We start from the raw sequence: 21323 nt of genomic DNA, 5'->3' as shown, positions 1-21323 counted from the left end.
TAATGTCACAATATTATAATGGCATAACGTTTCTGAATATGTGTAGGTATTACGTAGAATTTAGTCGAAGAAATAGAACGTCAACTGCAAGTCTGACATTTGTGTACTTACCGTGGTTTCTTTGTCATAAAACATTTTTTTTTTCAATTCCAATTTATTTTCTTTCGTATTTTGATACATAATTACTCCCCATAATTCAAAAGAACAATTCAGTGCATTAAACCAAAATAATATAATGTAAAAGTTAAAATCAATAAGTAAGATAATACGATGTTAATCTAAAATCCAAAATGTTGTGTTGGTAACTTTTGTGCAATGTCTCAACTTACTATAATATGCTTTTAGTAGTAATCTGATGCTGTAGGTATTCTGGGCCGGATATATAACATACACTAAGGCTATTTTTTGGTCAAATTTAGAAATCGTTCAGTACCTATAAGTAAACATATTATAATACACACAATTAGTCACAAATAATTCAATCGGATTACATTTTGATTGCTTAGATAATTTAAAAAGTACGAAAATCTGTTTCTAAATAATTGCTAGGATTATGTTTTTATCAGATTCTTATAGGTTTAAAATGTGATTGAGTACTTATTATATTCCATGTTCTATGATAGGTATTACGTTAATACGCTAACAATATTATCGTAAATACCAGTTAATAAGTATAATTACCTAATGCTATTTCATAATTCTTCATATTATAGATTATGTTTTGTATACATTTTATGAACTTTCAATAAGCCGAGTGCAGCAGTGGTGTGTTCGCCAATAGGAAATTATTATGATATATTTAGGACACAGTTATTTTTCAATTTATTATGCTGCCTTTATCATTACATATCCATTACCTATATTATTTATTCTATGGAAATTCCTAATAAAAAATATAAGTAACTGCTAATTAAATATAGCTGTGGTTTAAAACATAAATAAAGTTTTACGTCTAATCATTTAGTTAATATAAGAATTTTTTTTAAATATTATTTCAATATTGTGGTTTTGACAATGCTATTATTGAAATACTTTTTTTTAACAAAACCATAATATCATTTTAGTTTTAAATTAAATAAGTTTTCTAATTATTAATTATGGAAATGATTTCTATAATTAGTGAATCACGTGGTATAGTATACATGTCTAAATTATTGACTTTCAAAGTTTGCATTTGTTTTCGATGATAAAGCATAACCATACTGTTTAGCGTAGAGATTATAATAATATGGAAACCTCTCATTCTGTAATTATTATTCATTTGAATGGAATGAAGTTTTCAACGTCATTTCATTACAAACAAATTGCTATTGCGTGAAATAATAACTTTTCGACTCTTGTTTAAATTAGGGTTCCGTGTAAATGCTATTTGCATAGCTTTTCCAGAGTGAAATATATAATATTATATTCATTTTAACTTGGTCACAAACGGGTAGGTACTAAAGAATTCAAAAACCTCCAACAAATATCGATTTTAATAAAACGTTTACACTGTCTAGTTGTAGTTATAAATAAGTTTAAATTTTAAATTTTGGATACTTTTCCGAGAAGTCAATTTTCAAAAGTCATTCTGTTATTGATTTAAGTATTAAAATAAACTGTGTTGTTATGGGCAGTGGATAGGTACTTTGTCCTAGTAAACCGAATTATTCGACAACTAAAAAACAATCCGTTGGCTGTTTCGTCTACATTACCTAATATACATTTTCTTGAAATTTAAGGTGGAAATGTCTCTGTACCTGACAGGATAGTATTATCTGTCATAAACATATTAATCCATATTTATTGTACAATGTATAAAGTTATGAGTGTTTCAATTGTTGTATAATTTATGTACGTCCTATAACTCATTTATTTCATTTTTTTTTTATTACATCTTCAAAAAAATGTTTTGAAAATAATAAGTTTTATAATATTTGGTGAACGTAAAATTTTTATCAATTTTTCAGCATCCTAAACACTATTACATAATTTATTACAAATTTAGTTGTCTAAGATAATATGAAACTAAAATGTTTCCAACCATCTCAGCGTAATATAATTTAGTGCCTTCATTTAATTTTAATGGTGAAATTTAAATAAATGTAATTATAGTTTTCAAATTAAATATATATTGTAATGAATAATAAATAAATATAAAAATTGTAAGTACAAAGTTAGTTTCTACAAATTGTTATTAGGTTGATACTCTAATTTAAATATAAGGTCATTTTACGACCCTTTATATTTTCAATGTTAACAAAATTAAGTTATAAATTCATGAGCTAATTTATTTACTATACCTTTTACCTTTTCAAATTCTAATTAGGTCACTTATGTTATAAATTACATATGAGAAGAATACGTATAGATAAAATATTGAAAGTGTAATAGAAATATTTATATTTCTAATTTCCTATATCAATACAAGTAGAATATTAAATTTAAATATTCAATTATTTCAATAAACACAAACAATAAACATCCGCAGGGTTACTTCATACAATTTGTAAAAAAGAGAAAAAAAATGTACAGATCTGTTTTCAAATTAAATTGGATTACGGCAAGTTAAATTATGTTTTAAATCGGCCAGACAAATTTTTTTTTTTTTTTTTGAAAAGTCTGTTCGCATAAAAATATTGATCTTGTAGAAAATTCTTTAAATCCGCTTTGTACATTATATAAAAGTATAAGACTAATAGAGCGTCGTATAATAGTGCAGCATTAACTCGCACAAAATACGTTTGCTTAAGGCTAACACAACGATAACGACCGACTACATATATATGTTTGCACAGGGAAACTTTAGGTACTATACACAATATATACGCTGCATTACCACATCTTAAGAGATCGTCTTACATAGTTGTGTTATTTATGTTTATATTATCATAAAATATGCTCAATGTGGTAAAATTTACTTTTCGTAAGATCAACTCACGGCATGGGACCCTATTGTCAATATTGAGTTGATATAAATATTGAATGATGATGAGTTGAGTATATTATCATCATCTGTGGTGTGACGCGCATAACGTAGTTGTTCTTCGATGTTTTAAATCAGCTACAACGCACATACATTCAAAATATAAACATTATTCGAAATTTGGGTGCCGTGGTTCTACCGCGGTGGACAGGGTGGGTCAAAATCACTGGTACCCCTTATTGAGAAATTAAATAATGTATCTACTGGTAATATTATTAAGTGTTTGTGCCTTCTTGGATTGCTTTACTAAGAAAATATGGGTTGAGGGAGGATTTTATTCGCATTTATAACCTAAATACTAATGTACCTGCTGCACACTATATATAGTAGTACGTCGTGCTACATCCGTATCGGAATAAAAAAAAAAAAAAATGATAATTAATGTTGTTATTGTTGTCGTCCCTATCACAATTCGTAACCGATCGATAAATCGACACGCTGATATTGACCCAGACACCAATAATTGCGAGGCCACGTGGATGACGGACACGGAGACAACAAATCGATAAATCGGTATAAGACCTCTGTGTCCGTATGTGCAGTCGAAAACAGTGGACAACGCTCTCGGTGAGGACTACAACAGTTTCACGCGATTTGCGGATTACTGCGTCTCTCACCCGGTTCGTGCGTCCGGAAGTGATGTAATATATATTCATATAATATTATTATTATTATTATTATATTCACGGCGGCTGTGCTACGGCTGAACCGGTGTGTTTTATAAAGCACATACACGTATTGAATTTCATATTTATTGAAATGAAAAAAAAAAAAAACATTTTTAATGAGATATTAACCCTCCTCGATCGGTAGGTGACAGCGGGTGACGGGGAAACAGTCGCGTGGGTGCAAGGAGGCGGAACGGTAGAAATTTATATAACACCCCCTCTAGAATTCTATCCCGAAAAAGTCATTATACGTATATCAGATCATTAATATCATTATATACCTTGGTATAATTTAAATATCAGTAAACGCATATCATTCCTAAGTAAAGGATAACGAATAATATGTTAATAAAATCTATATAATATATTTTGTAAACAACAAAATAAAACTTAACACTTTAGTCTTAAATGACTTTTATTCATTTAATGTTTAATACAACAAAAACAAGAATGTTGGGTAATAATTTAATTTATTTTATAATCAACAATAAAAGGCAAGACTGCGATGGCTTTCGCCACTTGGAATGCAAACGGCCACATAAATTTCGTGATCGATACTTAAAAAAAAATAATAAATAATAATAAACTTGGTCTTCTTTGTTTTCCAAGTAATATATGTTGTATTTAATATTTCTATCGATTATCCCCCCCCCCCCTCTCACCAAATTAATAATCTCGGATCCACGCCTGAGCGTCAAACTTACTGTACCTACAGTTTGTGTATTAATACATCGCTGTCGTAAACTAATAATAATACAAAACTAAAAAATTTATTTGAATTTCAAAATAATATATTTACCTCTTCAACAGAATTAAGTATTCACATTCTTCAATATTGCATTATAGGTATTAAAATGAAATGATAAAATTGTTAATAACAAAAATTAATATTAATATTACTATATAATGGCATACTTGATTTTTTTAATTTTTACCCAGAGAAAGTAAATTTGTGAGTCACCATACCAAAAAGGTTGGAAAACACTGGTATACACTACACAGCTGTATACAGGATGGTTCACCGTTAGTGTGTTCACCAGAATATTTTATTTAATAATTAATTTAATATTCAAATTATTCTGCCATTTAGAATTTTTAAGCGAAATTTGAACGAGATAATAAATGTGTATTATACTAAGGACAATAGTTCTTAAAAATGGTTTTACAAAAATAACAATATTAGATCTAGTAGGTATAATAAATATACTAGATGAAATATTATTTTATTATACTTGTACAATTTTTGACAACTATAAGACGTTAAATATATTAATATTAATTACTAAAATGATTTAACTTCAAATGATCAAAGCCTCCAAATCTTGAAAATTAAATAACTCAAAAACTACTCGTTCGTACAACGATTTAGATAAATCGATGTTTTCAAAACAGTAATCTTTCGAATTTAAGGAAAAAACAGTAATTATAATTTTTTTTAAAGAAGTTGGTATACTGTACATTCTTCAAGTTATACGATTATTAATATATTATAAATAAATATTTGAAAATATTATGGTCTTGAAGTGTGGGTATCTAAATGTTCTAGAAATCAGAATTCGACAAAAAAATCATCGTTAAAAGAATAATGCTGAGGTAAGCATAGTATTAATTTTGGTGAATCACTCTGTATATACTATGGTAGTAGCTGGTATCGTACACTTATCCTGCTCACATAAAATGTTCAAAAGTTTCCACGTGATGAATATTAATTATACTATGCGTCCAAAACAATTAGCCAACTAATAATTCGGGATTCTCGGTCAATAAAACAGCTAAGCGTCGCAACGATTATAATAATATTACGAACGCGACTTATACGCAGGTGGGTACATGAAGGTGAATTATAATGTAGCAGCATAATATTAATAATAATTCTCGTAGCATTACACGATTAAACATTATTTTAATTTATATTCTAAAGTAATACTTATTTATTTATATTTTTATGTGGCTTCATCTACCCTCGCACACGGAACCTTATCGTCGGGTTTCATGCGTTAAATCATACAGTTTTTAGAAGTTTTTACGCTACCTACCGTATATTCTATATTTTATTATATTAAAAAATATTTCTACAAATTCCCAGGAACTTTTGTATACGTGTGAGATATCGTTGTCGTCGTATAGATACGGGTGATTTTAGATTAGTTAAAATAGTAACATTTCTTAATTCTTATTGTGAAACTTTAAATATTAAGTAGATAGGTGTATCTTATGGTACAGTTTTGTTTATAAAGTTAGTTTGAAATTTGTTTCAATCTTTTGTCTTGGTACATTTCATAATTTCATTAAGTATTACATACAATATATCATACAATATGTACCTACGTTTTAATTTTTACGTCAATAAAGCACGTTAAAAATATAATAAATTTTTATTCGGTCGGGCGAGGTTGTTGAACACGAGTAGCTTTTATTTTTTTGCTCCACACATTTTTTTTCTCTAATTACATCACTAACAGAGTAATTCTGATTACCTACCTACTGTGTATTATTATTCTACTTGAGTTCCCATATAAGCATTTCACGATTCTCCGCGCAAGGTACCCACATTGTTCGTGGTAATGAAATTTCAAATAACGAAAACAACGACTAACCATTATATGGCTTATTCGAAAGAAACTTCAAAACGTATTGCAGTCGCTTATTTACCCTTCTTTATATATATATATGAGTTTCTAGCATCGATAGGGCTTCTCGCGTATATGTTTGCGCCGCACTTCCATTGTGGGTGAACGCGACTGATATACAAACTCAGAGTTAGGCACGTGTGAGACCCCTCGAATCACATAATTAATTCAAACCAATTATCAATTTGATTCAAAATTGAATTGCAGCAAAATATTATTATACGCATGCGCGGTCAGGGTGGTCCACAGTGATTTCTCGTTTCCTCGTTATGGAGTCAAAATACAAACATACGCCATGTGAGCCATTCCATATCTTTGTTGCTGACTGAAATGGTTTTCTATTACAGCGTTTCCTAAGCCATGAGTCACGAAATTTTTTTGATGGGTCGTGACTCGCGGTTCTGATTACTCTTATTTCAGTATTTTTGTATTTTTTTATAATTTATTTTATTTATTTTTTTATGAATTTTTATGAAATTTTTTTATTATCAAGTATTGTATTTCATAAAAATTCAATGATAAGATTAATAATAATAAAAATATATTAATTTATGGCATAATTAATTTTTTTTTAGCAGGGGGTCGCGTACCCAACAAAGATTAAATTTATGGATCGCCATTGCAAAAATTTTGGGAAACACTGGTCTATTGGTTTAAAATCTATATCTATATAAAACAAGAAAATTGTTTATACTTATGTCTTTTATGCATTCCTAAACCGTTCAGCCGATTGCGATGAAATTAGATACAGAGATAGATTAGACCTTGGGAAAGAAGATAGTCTAGGTTTTGTCACATCAACCCCAAAGGTTCTTGAAATAGGGATTTTGAGATTTACGATGGACATTTTTGTCTATAAATGGTTGCTATTGGTTTTAATAATAATAATTATTATTATTATTAATGTAGTAAGCCTGTGTATTTTGGTACAGAATGTCTCAAGTTCGAACCACAGTTTCTCCGATGGACCATTTTTTTTGTATTTTTTGATACTTTAGAGTTAAATTATACACTTACTTACCCACCACGCGGGGCCAAGATCAACCGCAGATAAATTGTCTACCTGATAATATACTACTCGCATAATCACAAGCGAATCTCACAGACAACGCCGGTCGGGATGGCTATAAATTATAATATAATATAATTTACACTTAAGCATTGCTTCCACAGCGTGTTACATCCAAAAGAAGTTGAACAATCAGAATTTGTTTTCCGGGCAACGTCGGGAAATTCTGCTATATAAATATATTATAATGAGACCTAGCAATATCAAAAGCATTGCCGGGTCAGCAAGTAATCATAGACTATATTAATTACGAAGTCTGTGCGGAAACGTTATTGTCATATACTTTTTTAAGTATAGAAAGCATAACAATTCATTAATATTATTCAATCGTCATAATCGCACCTCTAGAACAAGACTGCTACAACTCAAAACTGATAAGCTTTGTGTTATGACTACTTTCGAATAGTGAAAAAATATCTCTATAAAATTCAAGAACGTCACATTCAATATAATTTTTCATTTAGCCACTAAAAAGATGAGTCAGTATTGAATTATTACATTTTTAGACGATTTTCAAAGCAAGAGAGCCGTATTTACTTTATGGTATTATACTTATTTTAATTTATCCAATCAGTCACTGAAGTCAATATTCAAGACTGCCTTATTTCGATTTGTGGTGTTCTTGCAGTAAATAAAATCTAATTATCGTGTGATATATTGAGTTCAAAATGTCAATATTTAGAGTTGTGGTGGTATGGCATTTTATAATTTGTTAAATCGCAGTCACAATATAAAATGCAATACTGCCATATTTTAGTATATGGCTGTCTTAAAATCAATTTCTGTATGCAATACAGCCATATCTCAAAATATGGCAGTCTTGCTATTACTTAAAAAATTGTAAAAAGCCACAAGTCTAACCTTTCGGGTTTAACAGAGTATTTCATAATATTTGAAAAAGTCATATTGTAAAGTATTTAAGTATTTGCAAGTATTTAAGATTTTAATTTGAAACGCATAGGTAAAAAAAACTCTTTCATATATCATAGATTTAAACTTCAAATCACTTTTTCTCAAAAAAAATAATGTTGAGTTGTCACAGTCTTGTTTCAGAGGTGAGAATTATAATAATACCAAAGAAAAGAGGCTATGATATAGATATTTTGGTTTCTTCGACTTTAAATGCCGCCTTTAATTCGTGTACGGATCGTTCATATAAATGTGCCCGTTTATGATTCGAATAATTGTGACTGCGTAGTCTGCGCCGGGGGTGTTATTAAACGTGTTAGGTTTTTGATAGGAGTAGATTATATTATAAAGAAAAGAAACACTGATTGGAGGACGACCAGTTTATATTTGAGCTACGTGCGAAAGATCTGATTCGACGAGAACTGTAAAAATGCGTCATGCAGTAAGATAGGATTTAATCATAATTAAATAATACGGAGAAGGCTGGATCGATTTTATTTTTAAAATGATACCTCGACGATGCCTTGGTACGTGATAGAAAGTGTACGAAATTTCTAGAAACGGTGACTGTGCAGAATTCTTTACTTTTGAGAGCTGTCTCTATTTTATCCGTGATCCAATGTGTATAGTGTTTGGTCGAGTGCCAACTATCAAATTGGATAGATGTCCGGTAGGATATGAGGGTTTTCAATAATTACTGGACATAATGATATGACTGTATCAAAATATAATCAACAGATAAATTGTAAATTAAAATATTCATTATTTATAAATCATTGGTAGTTTTCGAGAAAATTGTCTGGAAGAAACGGTGTAGTTACCAACTAATTATTGCATATTTTTGTATGTTACGAATACAGTAATCTGTAGAGGTTATGAGATGGAAAACTCATTTTCAGAAGTTAAAATGCTAAAATATTTCCATACTTTATTTGATTGTTAATTATTGACATTCAGTATCAGGTATAGCTTCTTAAAATTATTAATTAAAATACTATTAACAAAGTAAATATTTCAAGAATTATTCAAAATATACATTTTATATTTTAGTAATAAAGATGAAAAATAATTATTTCAAGACGCTAAGACGGTATTATTATTGTCTATATTATGTACTGTTCACAAATATTTAAAGTAAAATTTATTGCAATAATTATTCAACCAGTAAAATACAAAATGTTAGCTATTAAACATTTTCTGAAAATATATTTTAAAACTACAAACAAAAAATTAATAATGAATGTTTTTCCTTCTTAAAAAAAAAAACAATCAAATACGTTACACAATATATTTTATTTAAACGTTTCATAAGTTGGGTTGAAAATTGTATATTTTTTATCCAGAAAATAATCTATTATTAGATTGTCTTTAAATTTACAAATATGTTTGATGAAATCTAAAATTGTATACATGTATATAACTTTGTCGTTATTTATAATGTATTGTATGATTTTATATACAAACTTAAAAGTTGGATGAAATATATGGATGACCTATACTACTAAGTTTATGTTGCCCATTGTTTAAAATACCATAAGCTATATACAAATAATACCTACATGAATATTTTATGTTTTTTAATTGTTGATACTTGATGCACATTATATTATTATAGTATTTTAAAATTTTAAATGACGACCTGTTTGATAATATGATTTCTTTTTGTTGAACATATTAAAATAAAACATTTTTTTTTTTTTAAGAAAAATCAGGAAATGGCATAATGGTTAAATGTGTTTTTTGGTTTAAGCAAAAGTATCAAATCTCAACTGTGCACTCAATATACACGAGTAGAGTACCCAATATATTTATTTGAAAAATTTTCTTAGTTCCTATTAATTTCGGTTAAGAGAACTTCTACTAATTCTACTTCGTGGCAAATAGTAAGTACTTACCTCAGCAGTTTTAATTTAGAATGGAATTTAACTATGCACTAATAAAGTAATGTGTGAAAACTATATAATTGAATGGATAAATAAATACAATTAATAATACAGTCTCAAGCACTTTACAAATTACTTATACTGTGTATTATTATATATTATTTAGAATAAGGTCCTTAGCGTTGATATTGAATTTAACATATGACTTGGACTATACAACTATAGCATATACCTAGGTCTAGATGATCTGTTTGTCGTCTTATCCAATAGCTAAATCTGTTACTCCAGTTCATAGAGTTCACAGTAGGTACTATAGGCACCTAGTTGTAGATGAGCACACCGGAAAATTCTTGTACGTTTTCCTTATAGACCCAATTCCGTACGCATTCGCATAGTCCCGGTATCACAAAAGTCGCATTTACCAAATCCTAGAAAAATTCTACTAGAATTTATAATTTAAAAACATAGTAGTTATTTATGTTGTGTTTATCAATATTTACACCGTATAAATATCTAAAAATTCTTTCAATATTGTGTATAATCATAGATAATTCCAAAATACTTCGATCCGTATAAGAAATGTCTATCAAAAATAGAAATGTTATTATTTACATTAACATTGTCAATACTAAATAACAACTTCATACCTCAGAATAATTAGCACCTAGGTAGGTGGTTATAGGCACTTATACAGACTAAATCATTAGAGATTTTAATATTAAACATTATTCATGAGCGCGAACATTTTCCCGACATATTTTTATTTTATTCAATGTTTCGAGTATCTCGGTTGCTGCTGGGTCACCTGTTTTCATATTACATTATCATTATCATCATTTTTTTTTTTATATTTTGACTTATATATTTTGTTCGAAACAAAATTATTGATGAGCAGCACAGAGTGCAGAGATATTTACTATTATAATAATATCATAATTTATTATTTTATTAACGTTTACAATAAGTTCATTTTGTAACGACAAGACGACATAACATTTTATAAGACTTTAAATAGAATGTTAAAATTATTTTTAAATATTTAAATTCATTTATAAAATAATTTAATCATACAATATTATTATGTGTTAATTAACAGCAATCAATAAATATTTATAATGGAAAAACAAAATGTGGTAATTTTATGTAATTGCTTATTGGGGGCATTTATATCTATGACGAACGGTTTTATTGTTTCAATATGATAAAAATATTATAACACATAAAATATATATTTCACTATTATAAAACTTTGTTTTTCTGTATTATTATCAATATAAACTCTATGTTAAATTTTATTTAATTATTTAATAAATTGATAGCTAACCCTATTTCATATTTCTGATAGATTTTTAGTTCTTCAGTTTATAGAAACAAATGAATATTTTAAATATTGTTTATTTAACTGAGTTTGCCAACAAAAAATTAATCTTAAAATAAATAAGTGAACACTTTACTGTTGAAGTATTAAAGTATAAACCTAATTGCTGCACAATATTTAGAAAAGCTGGTTTTTAACAAACAATTATAATCCTTGACATTTTATCCATATATTTATTTTAATAATATTTTGATGTTAAATAATTTTCTAAATATTGACCAGTGTCAGGCTAAATAAACAATAACAATATATTATCTTTAGCACAATTTTCGAGCTAAAAAATTTTTTTTTATTCTTTAAACCCAATTAAAACGTAGAAAATGGTTACAAGTTAATAGTAATAGATGAAAAATTGACTGTGTAATTATGAGTTATGAACCATTTTCTATTGTTAATATATTTTATTGTGTGTTATGGGTTACATCATATTCGTTACATGTACTTACCTATTACATCACAATATGACATATTATTATATATTTCACTCGCTACCATTATAACTGGTAGGCCCTTTGATGTTAAACGGATTAAAATCCGTTAAGTGTTCATGAAGTACGTAGGTACCTACTATATTGTATAGGTATAGTGTACTGTATATATATATATAGGCACATAAACGTTTGAATAAAAAAATGTCTTTCAGCTTTTTGTTACCATGTCTCAATAATATAGCTATAATATTATAATAGATGGGTGGAAAATTAAAGAGTTGGAGTTGAAATAAAATTTAAAAATATATCGCGTGTCATTGTAATATGATATTAATATATTATTGACAATATTACGTATCCAATATTCTATTCTATTACGTATCCTCTGGAGCGAGGATGAGGTTAGATGTATCACAAAACGACTCATGTTGTCCAATATTCACGGTTATAATATTATAATGGTAACTCCTAATATGAAGGTCTAATTTTGTCAGTCTGTACGGATCATCTCCCTCATCTCCATTTTTTTTTTTACTTGATCCACAAATGAATACGTATACTTAAATATATGAAACGTTAAGACAAAACGTCAAGGTAGGAATTGATATTGATGTTGAGATATTGACATTTTCTAACAACCGCGAGTACCGTGAAAAAAACGCACGCCCTAAGATCCAATATATTGGCTCACTGCAATATTAGGTTAGAACCAATAAAAACTAAATCAGTCAATACGTCAACCATTTTATTATTAAAACTATTGTATCAAATGCTGAAAAAACAGTACCGATAAGTTACGAACGAAGGACAAGAAGGATGATGCAGAATGTTGGGTGGGAGGTTGAATAGGAAAAAGAAAACCGTCACACGTCATAGTGGGACTTAACAGCTAGCTATAGCGGCACTCAGTTCCAAAAATACATCTAAAAAATAAATGAAACCCAGTGCTCACGAGATACATAGTGGGTAATTGGTAAAAAAAAAACAAAAAAAAACAGCGAAAAACTGAAAGTTATAACGAGTTCAAATTTAAAATAAAATACCTCTTTGTTATATTATAATCATTTACATTAGCGTTGTATAAATACTAAATAATAACTTCATAGCTCAGAATAGTCAGTGGGGGATAGGTAGGTACTTTTCTGCGGACTAGGTATATAATTATATTATGATTGAACATTATTCATGAGTGTAAACATTTTCCATGAGATATTTTAATTTTATTTAACGTTGTGATTATCTCGGCGGTGCAGTGCCTACAGTTGTGTCACCTGTTTTCATATTATACGCTATAATATGTAGGTAGTTAACCTTTTAAATATTACGCTACATTTAAGATGGGTACGAATTTGCTAAATTAGCATGATGATTATTTTTGTTGCTCCAGATCAGTAATTTTGACATATATATTATGCTTAAATAAAATTAACGAGGGGCAGCAGCACATGCCTATTTATTATTACAATATTAAAATTTATTATTTTATTGACTTTTACAGTAATTTTATGTTTTAATGTTAATGGGACGTACGTTCTTGAACGGCTTACATATAAAATTGAAGGTTTTTTTAAATATTTAAATGCAAACTACCTCTTTGTTGTATATATTTTTTTCCCAATCGCTCAAAATGAAGTTATTTGTTGAATTCTGTATAATAGATTTTGTATATATTATTATGTTTGTAACGCGTTACAACGGATAAAAGTAAATCGTATAACGGTGTAACTATCTACCAACCTACCAACATGACACTACAGGACTAGGTTATTGTATTATACGATTGTATACGCATATTATAAGACCCAACTTAACGTTTACACTATACACAAACGAGTATGGCGAACGTATGGTCAAGCGGGAAGGTCGCTGCGCAGGAGAATAATCGGCACAGACAGGGTTGCTTGAGCAGCAATATCACGTATGTGCACAGGACCAATACGAGTGCAATGTTTATCGTCGTGTCAGCGGTGTTACAGTGTCTACAACACTCACTCTCTTGTGCAATAATGTATGTCTCTTTTTTTTTTTTGTTTTCAAATGATCGAAATCCAACACGACACCGGCTTTCCTTCGTACTAGACAGTTCCGTACGAAATTGTTTAGACTAGTGCCACCCATAAATATTAATGTAAAGTCCACTGGCGACAGTACACGAAGATTGATAACAGATGGCCTATATTTTTGATAAATTATAATCTTTTTAAAATGTTTTAAAAAAATATTAACATAGTTAGAATGTTTTTGAAATTTTTTGGAACACGATCGTTAATATTCTAAAATATGCTGTCCGGTAGAACAGTATTGAAATGGAAACGATTTTCTGGTTAGAACCTATATGCGTACACCTAACCATCGGTGCAAATAGAAGGGCTTGGGGAACTGGGGCTAAGACCGGCGGGGGCCAACCGACCGCTTTGCTAAGTCCCCTAAATTAAATTGCTCATTAAGACGTAATAATTATTAAGTAAATATAATTTTTTTTCTACGATTTTGAAATTGAACCCAATAAATATTCCCGAAAAAAAAAATTATTTAAAATAAGAATTTTTGGTTCTCGTAGAAAATGTGGTGATAGAAGAATATGACAAGACCGTGCAAATTTTTACCTCAGTTTTGTGTGTGTTTGTCAGGAGTGTATTTTATTCCGTATTCTTAATAGATATTATGTAAAATATTAAGGCCCGACACACAATAAAAATATTTCCTAACTATGGTAAAAATATTTTCAGGAAAATAATATAATTGCCAAGTAACTCATATTTTTGAAAATATTTTAATCATATATTTTCAAAAAAAAATTTTATGGAAACTTTATAAAAATATTTAGTCACATTTTATGCAATTATATAGTACAATATTTTATTATCACGAGAAGAAAATATTTATAAAATATTATTAGTAAAATATTCACTATTCAAGCACTTTATTCACAAAATATTATTATTTTCCAAATGCTGGTGGGGTGTTGAATGTAAATATTATGTTAGTTATGTAAAAATAATTTTTATTAATTGTATGTCGATAAATGTAATCGGCGATGAAAGGCGGCTACATTGCACATATTTTTTATCGATTTTACGGGGGACTTAAGTTTTGGCTCGGTTTTTGTACGAACATTGAGTAAAATTGCATGACTTCAAATTCTGCAGTATTACATAAAGTAACCTGACATATTATAACGAGTATACGACAACAATTATAACAACGTTGAACGTAGTTGTATATGTGTGTAAATTTGATGGTTCTAATTATTTTATTTCAACGACTTTTTCTGTATCCGACATTCCGACATAGGTATATGTAAATTAAATACAAACATAAAATGTCTTCAGTCGAAAACATTTATAGGCTTTGACCCGTTTTTTTTTCATTCATCAACCTACACCAAGAGTAAAAGAATTAAATTCTACGTCGAATAATTACAGCGGGAAAAAATCAGTTTTTTACAAGCTTATACTGTGTTTACACTAAATCGTCATTGCACGTGTAATCGTGTAATCGTGGTCCACTGCAGCAGTGTTAACTACAGTCAAGTGAATTATTTGCATACCATTGTCAGTGGTATTTAAAAATTTCCACTTTTGACACGTCACAAAAGTTCTTATAGTATGTAGTTTAAAAAAATATTACAACATTAATTTAGATATAATATATTGTTGATTTAAAACAAATCAGAATATTACTCTCTTTTATTCGGTTTTTTAATAATATTTTAACAACTCTTTACAATATCATATATTATTTTAGATGTTCTTAAAATGTTGTAATAATGTATTATTATTTGCTGGGTATGAAGCAAAGTATTTATATTACTCGTGTTTCTTCGTATTTAGGTATAACTCTTAATATTATTATTATTATTATTAATATTTTACGCGAACAATAATATTATATCCGTAAACTGTAAAGCGATATCCTGATAACAAGAAAGCATAGTTACACAACTATTTGGCGTTTCCAAATAGTCATCCAGCAAAATGCAGCTGCTTTTCGACGGTATCTATAGTTCAAATTTCATCTCTCACGGATGCGTGCATCTCAATTTATTTTTCCGTCAGCTTATACTTGGAAACAATAAAATACGAAATAGTTTATCATCGGATACGCATTTTCACGGCTGACAAAGACAGTTCTATATTTCAATAAAGTACAACACATCGCAGTGCAATTATATTAAGTTATTATTATTATTATTTATTGTTCAACGATCGAAGTTATATTATTATTATTAAAAAAAACCCCACAACGAGTATCCAATGATGACGTTCAAATATTGAGGAATTATTACGTTCCCTGCAAACACTTTATTTTAAACATTAATGGCAAAGTTAACAACTTATAATATTATAAAAATAGGTACTCTACAATACGCGACGTGCGTACGTTACTTTATTTCTTCGTATAGATACTTATATTATCGTCTCAACTATAAAAAAAATCTTAATCGATATTACTTGCGACGTTTTAGTGTATTATATTCAACGGGGTAGGTACTAAAAAACATGTACCTACATGCGAGCGAGCGTTAATTTATTTTTGCGCTCGAAATTGATTTAGTTTCGTTTTCAATTGACAATAAATGTGGGAATGTTCGGATAAAACTCGGGAAATTGATTTCAAAGTTTAATTTACAAATATACTTATTCGTGCGCTTTTAAAAACACGTAGACGGGTTGTTGGTACATCGTTATGTAACAAACGCTGTAGGTATAGGAATTTATTGGAAAATTGCCAATCACCGGAGTGCAACAAATCCATTTTTCTCCTAGCAAAATAAAAAAAATGATCAATATCGTCGTCGTCTCAATTATTATTGTGTTTCGTTCGTCTTCGGTATAATTTTTCGGTGAACAATAATATTTATCACGTGGCGAGGCAACGATCGGTTGTAAAAATGTAATGTTTTCTATTTCTCTTATAAGTTGTAAAAACTGAAAAGTCTATTCGGGTTTCCACTTTCTATAAATAATTTCGTTGTAACTCTATAATAGTGACTAAATATTATATAGACAGCTATGTTGAACTATAACACCGTAGACGGGACCGTATCCCATTTCGGGCTTAATATTTTATTTTTATTTTAAAATCAGTTCAATTCTATTATCGATTCCAATTATCTGATATATTTAATATTTATGTAATGATATGTATACATAGCACTATAATTACTTTAAAGGTCATTTTTCATCGAGATTAAAATTAACAGTCATTGATTTTTGTTTTGTATTTTTATGGCGTAACGATGGTACCTCATCGTTATTATTATTAACAAAGGAAGAGAGTTGTAGTTGTCAATTTTGTGAACTATAGATGACGTTTTATTTATTTTGCAGGTATGTTATTGGCAGAAAATGGACTGCAGAATGTTCCAACACCAAACGTCGGAAGTTACATAAACAACATGGGTCAGTACTATTATTTTTTTTTTTTACATAAGTATACACTATATTATACTGTATTAGATTAGAGTGTTTCAGTTTTACAAAAATTTTGATTATATTGTAATATACGTTTCTCTACAATCAACAAACGTAGGTACCTATATGCTTTGAGAGAACATAATATTATAATTAAAAACAATATTAAACCGTACATAAAAAAAAATGCAACATTATAGTTTCTAAAAGTAATAAAATCACGAATTTTAAGCATGGAATGACATTTTTAAAAAGCAAGGGTTATGTTTCAGCTTTGATCTTATTCAAATATTTTGTTTTTAATGCGTACATAATGTACTCTTTCCTTGTGGTTCCACAACTACAAAAGTAACAATATTGAGTAAATTGTGTATTGAAGGAAATACAAATAAAATACTTGGAAAAAATGATTTACTTTTTAACATAAAATAAATCAAAATCTATTCAACAACATAATAAAAGGTATACATCCAAAATAATATTAAAATTAAATTTGATTTTGCTTAGCTCATCTTTATTACATCATATTATCCAATCAGTAACTCTTAGATACTACATTTTGAAAAGGTACCATACTACCATCCGATATTGATTTACCTACATTCTAAAATAATTTGTTTTATTTGTCGTGATTAATACTCAATTATTTGTCAATTATTTGCTTTTCATAAAATATATAAATAGATACCTACCACAAATAATATAGGTAGTAATATTTTTCTTTGTAAGCAAATCGTTGTAAATACTGATTTCATAATGCTATATAAAGATTAAAATTATTAAAATTTGCTCAATTAAGACCATCCGTTGTTATCTATTGATTTACATCCTGGCATAAATTATTTAACTGTTCATACTTTAATTTAACTCCTAATAATATAGTAAATAGTTATATTTCTAACCTACTTAGTCTGATTAATTTATTCACGTATCTGAACAATAGTTCAAAATCATAACTGAAATAAAATTATATATTGTTTAAATTCACAAAAATAATTAAAAAACTAAATTTCCTAAAAAATTATAACCATAACATTCAAAAACAAAAATATATATTGGATTAACTGACAATTTTGATTGTAATATAAATATTTTTTACTTATAATAATAAGTATTATTAGTGTGGTAAGTGTAATAAGTAATATTATACCATATAGCATATAGTATATAGTATTATATGTGTGGCATGTACATTTAATCGCCATTAATTTTGATTATTAGTTATACCTAACTTATAATATTAAAAACAGATCTATAAAAAGTACCTCTATTCTAAGATTATAAAAGATGAGTACGAAGATGATCATACAAAGATTTTTCAATTTAAATATTATTAATAAACACGATTTTTATAGTGTAAAATTATGAATTTTCTAACAGTATTTTTAGTCTTCAAAGTTTGTTTGTCTTTTCACGAGAATTAAATATTAGGAAAACAATATTTATTTTACCCTATTCAGGATAAAAAAAACATGTCATTATAAAAGAATATTAAATGTGAAAAAATATAAACAAAACTGAACGACCACGTGAGTCAAAAATAAATTTCTTTATTAAAATAATGTTTGTGGAAGGAAGTTTTAACTTATCCTCTCACACGTTTTAAAAACGTTTCACCGAAAAACCACTAATAACTTTCGTTGCAACTTTACGGTAATTTCAAAATCAATATTTTACTCGAATGTTGAGCGATGCGGTCAACGCAAAGTTATTTTTATTGGTATCCACGACACAATAAAATTAACGTCAATATTGTCATCTATTTTGGAGAACTATGTGTAACTGTAAAGGATGGTTTTTTATATCCTCGCAAATTCTGTTAACCATAATCAAATCACTCAGGTCGTCCATATATGATATTCATTGTAAGCATTGGCTGGTATATTCCAGTACAATCAAAATGTTTGCTCGTGTTCATCCTTGTTCTGGTTTTCAGGTTTTCTATGATTTCCCCCACACACGCTTTATTCCATTTGGGTTATTCTGCGTAATTATATAGGTAGTAGTCAATTTACAACTAGATGCATAATTGATCGTATTGAAACAATAAATTCGTATGACCAAACATAGGTACCTACTATTATCTGTTGTGTACGATAAAATTTAAAAATATCTAGAGACAGTTAAAAATATTTTTAAAAAAATGCTAAATAACTTATGTATTTGTAATTTTATCATATATTTCATATGGCTGTAACTTTTGTTTTATTTTTGTTGGTCGCAGTAGCTCAAATTCCACAGCAAAACCGTAAGTTATCATTTGAAATTAACTAATAACCCATACGGTTATAAATCGCCTTTACGGTAAACGTAATATTTGTAAATAAAATCATGTAGTTACAGCTAGAACCTTTATAGGTGTAATACATTTGTTTTTGAAAAACTAGTGGCCATTTGGGAAAGTGTGTTTAAATTTGAAGCCATGCAAAAAACAGTTTCCAAAAAAACACTTCTAGGTGGAGGAGCTTGGTTTACTTAATAAAAGTTGAGATTTTCGTAGAAATATATTGTGCATTCCGTGCATATAATATATTTCATGGTTTTTTTTAACAATCTCAAATATCACCTAAGTGTTAAGGAATTTAAACAACGGCCTTTCTTGTTTGCCCGTGTTTCAATTTTCAATCCACGAGCTTTAATTAAAAAGTTAAGTTAAGCTTTAAAAAAAAACAATAATATAATACTATGATAAATTAGATTTTTTTTTATTACAAAGTTTTGCTAAAAAATTCAGTATTTAATATTGTTGCTTTAGTCGTGTTTATCTTTGATGAAACCTTTTTGAAAGTCAATTATTCTATTTTCATTAATGTCTTACAAATTTGACATGTTTGTAAATAAAAAATAATAAAATAGATAATATACTGCACTTTATATTGTAGATAACCATTAGCTTAATAAAAAAAATTAGTTCGTAGTTAAACTGTTTTCAAATTGTTTTGAGTTTAATATTTTGTAGTCCAAATGTAATATAATACACGATTTATATAAAATAAGAAACACAAAAACCAAGTATGTAGGTAAATATAATATATATAATACACAATCATTATATGTGTTATATACTTTTAATCTAACTTCTTAATTACCAATTACTTAATAGTACCGACACTCTACGTGTTAAGTCCTCAGTGACTCACTGTGATATTTATAAAATATATTACACAAAGTAATATATATCTTCTAAACATCGCTTAGGTATATATGAAAATATCTTATCTTATAATCAATATAATGAGTCAATTAAATTTAATTAATTAAATCAAAATAATACTTACAAACTAGCTAATGATATTATGTTTACTAGACTAAGTGGGTGTTTACGTGAAACGCGCGTCAGGAACTTAAAAGCAGGAATTATACACGATACGCTTGAAAACATTAAGTTAGGTCACTCATCACAAAATATAGAAATGTTTGATTTTGTTGAAAAAATGTCTGTGTATGACACTTTAAAATCGTTACTGTTGCGCCTTTCGTGTAATAATATTATGACAAACAGTGTTCTATTACAGTGATTTTAATATTTTTAAATGGAAAAATATGATATGGGTAAGAAATATTCTGTTTCAATTACTTACGCATTATCTTAAACGGGGTCATCGAGTTATTATTTTAATAGATGATTAGTAATTAGTAAAAAGTACCCGGTTAGAATATAGAATACCTATGTATTATTACCTATTTCAATCCCTAGAGTGTTTTAAGTACGACCTATTTATTTTTCCCTAATGTGGCTTTCCTGCGTTAATTATCTGCTGAATTAATATTCTATTAGATTAAAAACGAAGAGCGGAAAAATATTTCGTTTCATAATGTATTTTTTTTTTTTTGTTCATACTTGGAGATAATGTTTTGATTTTAAAACTTTATTCCTTGAAACGAAAAGCTTATAACTCGTGCTGCTTATTCTTTAAAACTATTATCGTTTTCAAACATACTTTCACATTTATTCCACATTTTTACATCAAAA

The 21323-nt window shown here is 28.1% G+C and overlaps 1 protein-coding gene across 2 annotated transcripts in view; it reads left to right on the top strand.

Moving 5' to 3' along the window:
* The window catches only part of LOC132937443 (one cut domain family member 2-like), a 36231-nt gene that overhangs the window by 9427 nt on the left and 5481 nt on the right, over positions 1 to 21323 (top strand). Inside the window, exons 3-4 of one of the 2 annotated variants that reach the window (XM_061004268.1) lie at positions 17267 to 17338; positions 19575 to 19598. In XM_061004268.1, coding sequence (XP_060860251.1) covers positions 17267 to 17338; positions 19575 to 19598 — 96 coding nt within the window. The remainder of the gene's footprint in view (positions 1 to 17266; positions 17339 to 19574; positions 19599 to 21323) is intronic. The other variant, XM_061004269.1, reaches the window with a different exon arrangement.

This window comes from Metopolophium dirhodum, chromosome 1 (assembly GCF_019925205.1).
Source record: "Metopolophium dirhodum isolate CAU chromosome 1, ASM1992520v1, whole genome shotgun sequence".
NCBI lineage: Eukaryota > Metazoa > Arthropoda > Insecta > Hemiptera > Aphididae > Metopolophium > Metopolophium dirhodum.
Note: the sequence above shows the minus strand (reverse complement) of the source record. Positions and strands in the feature narration are given on the sequence as shown.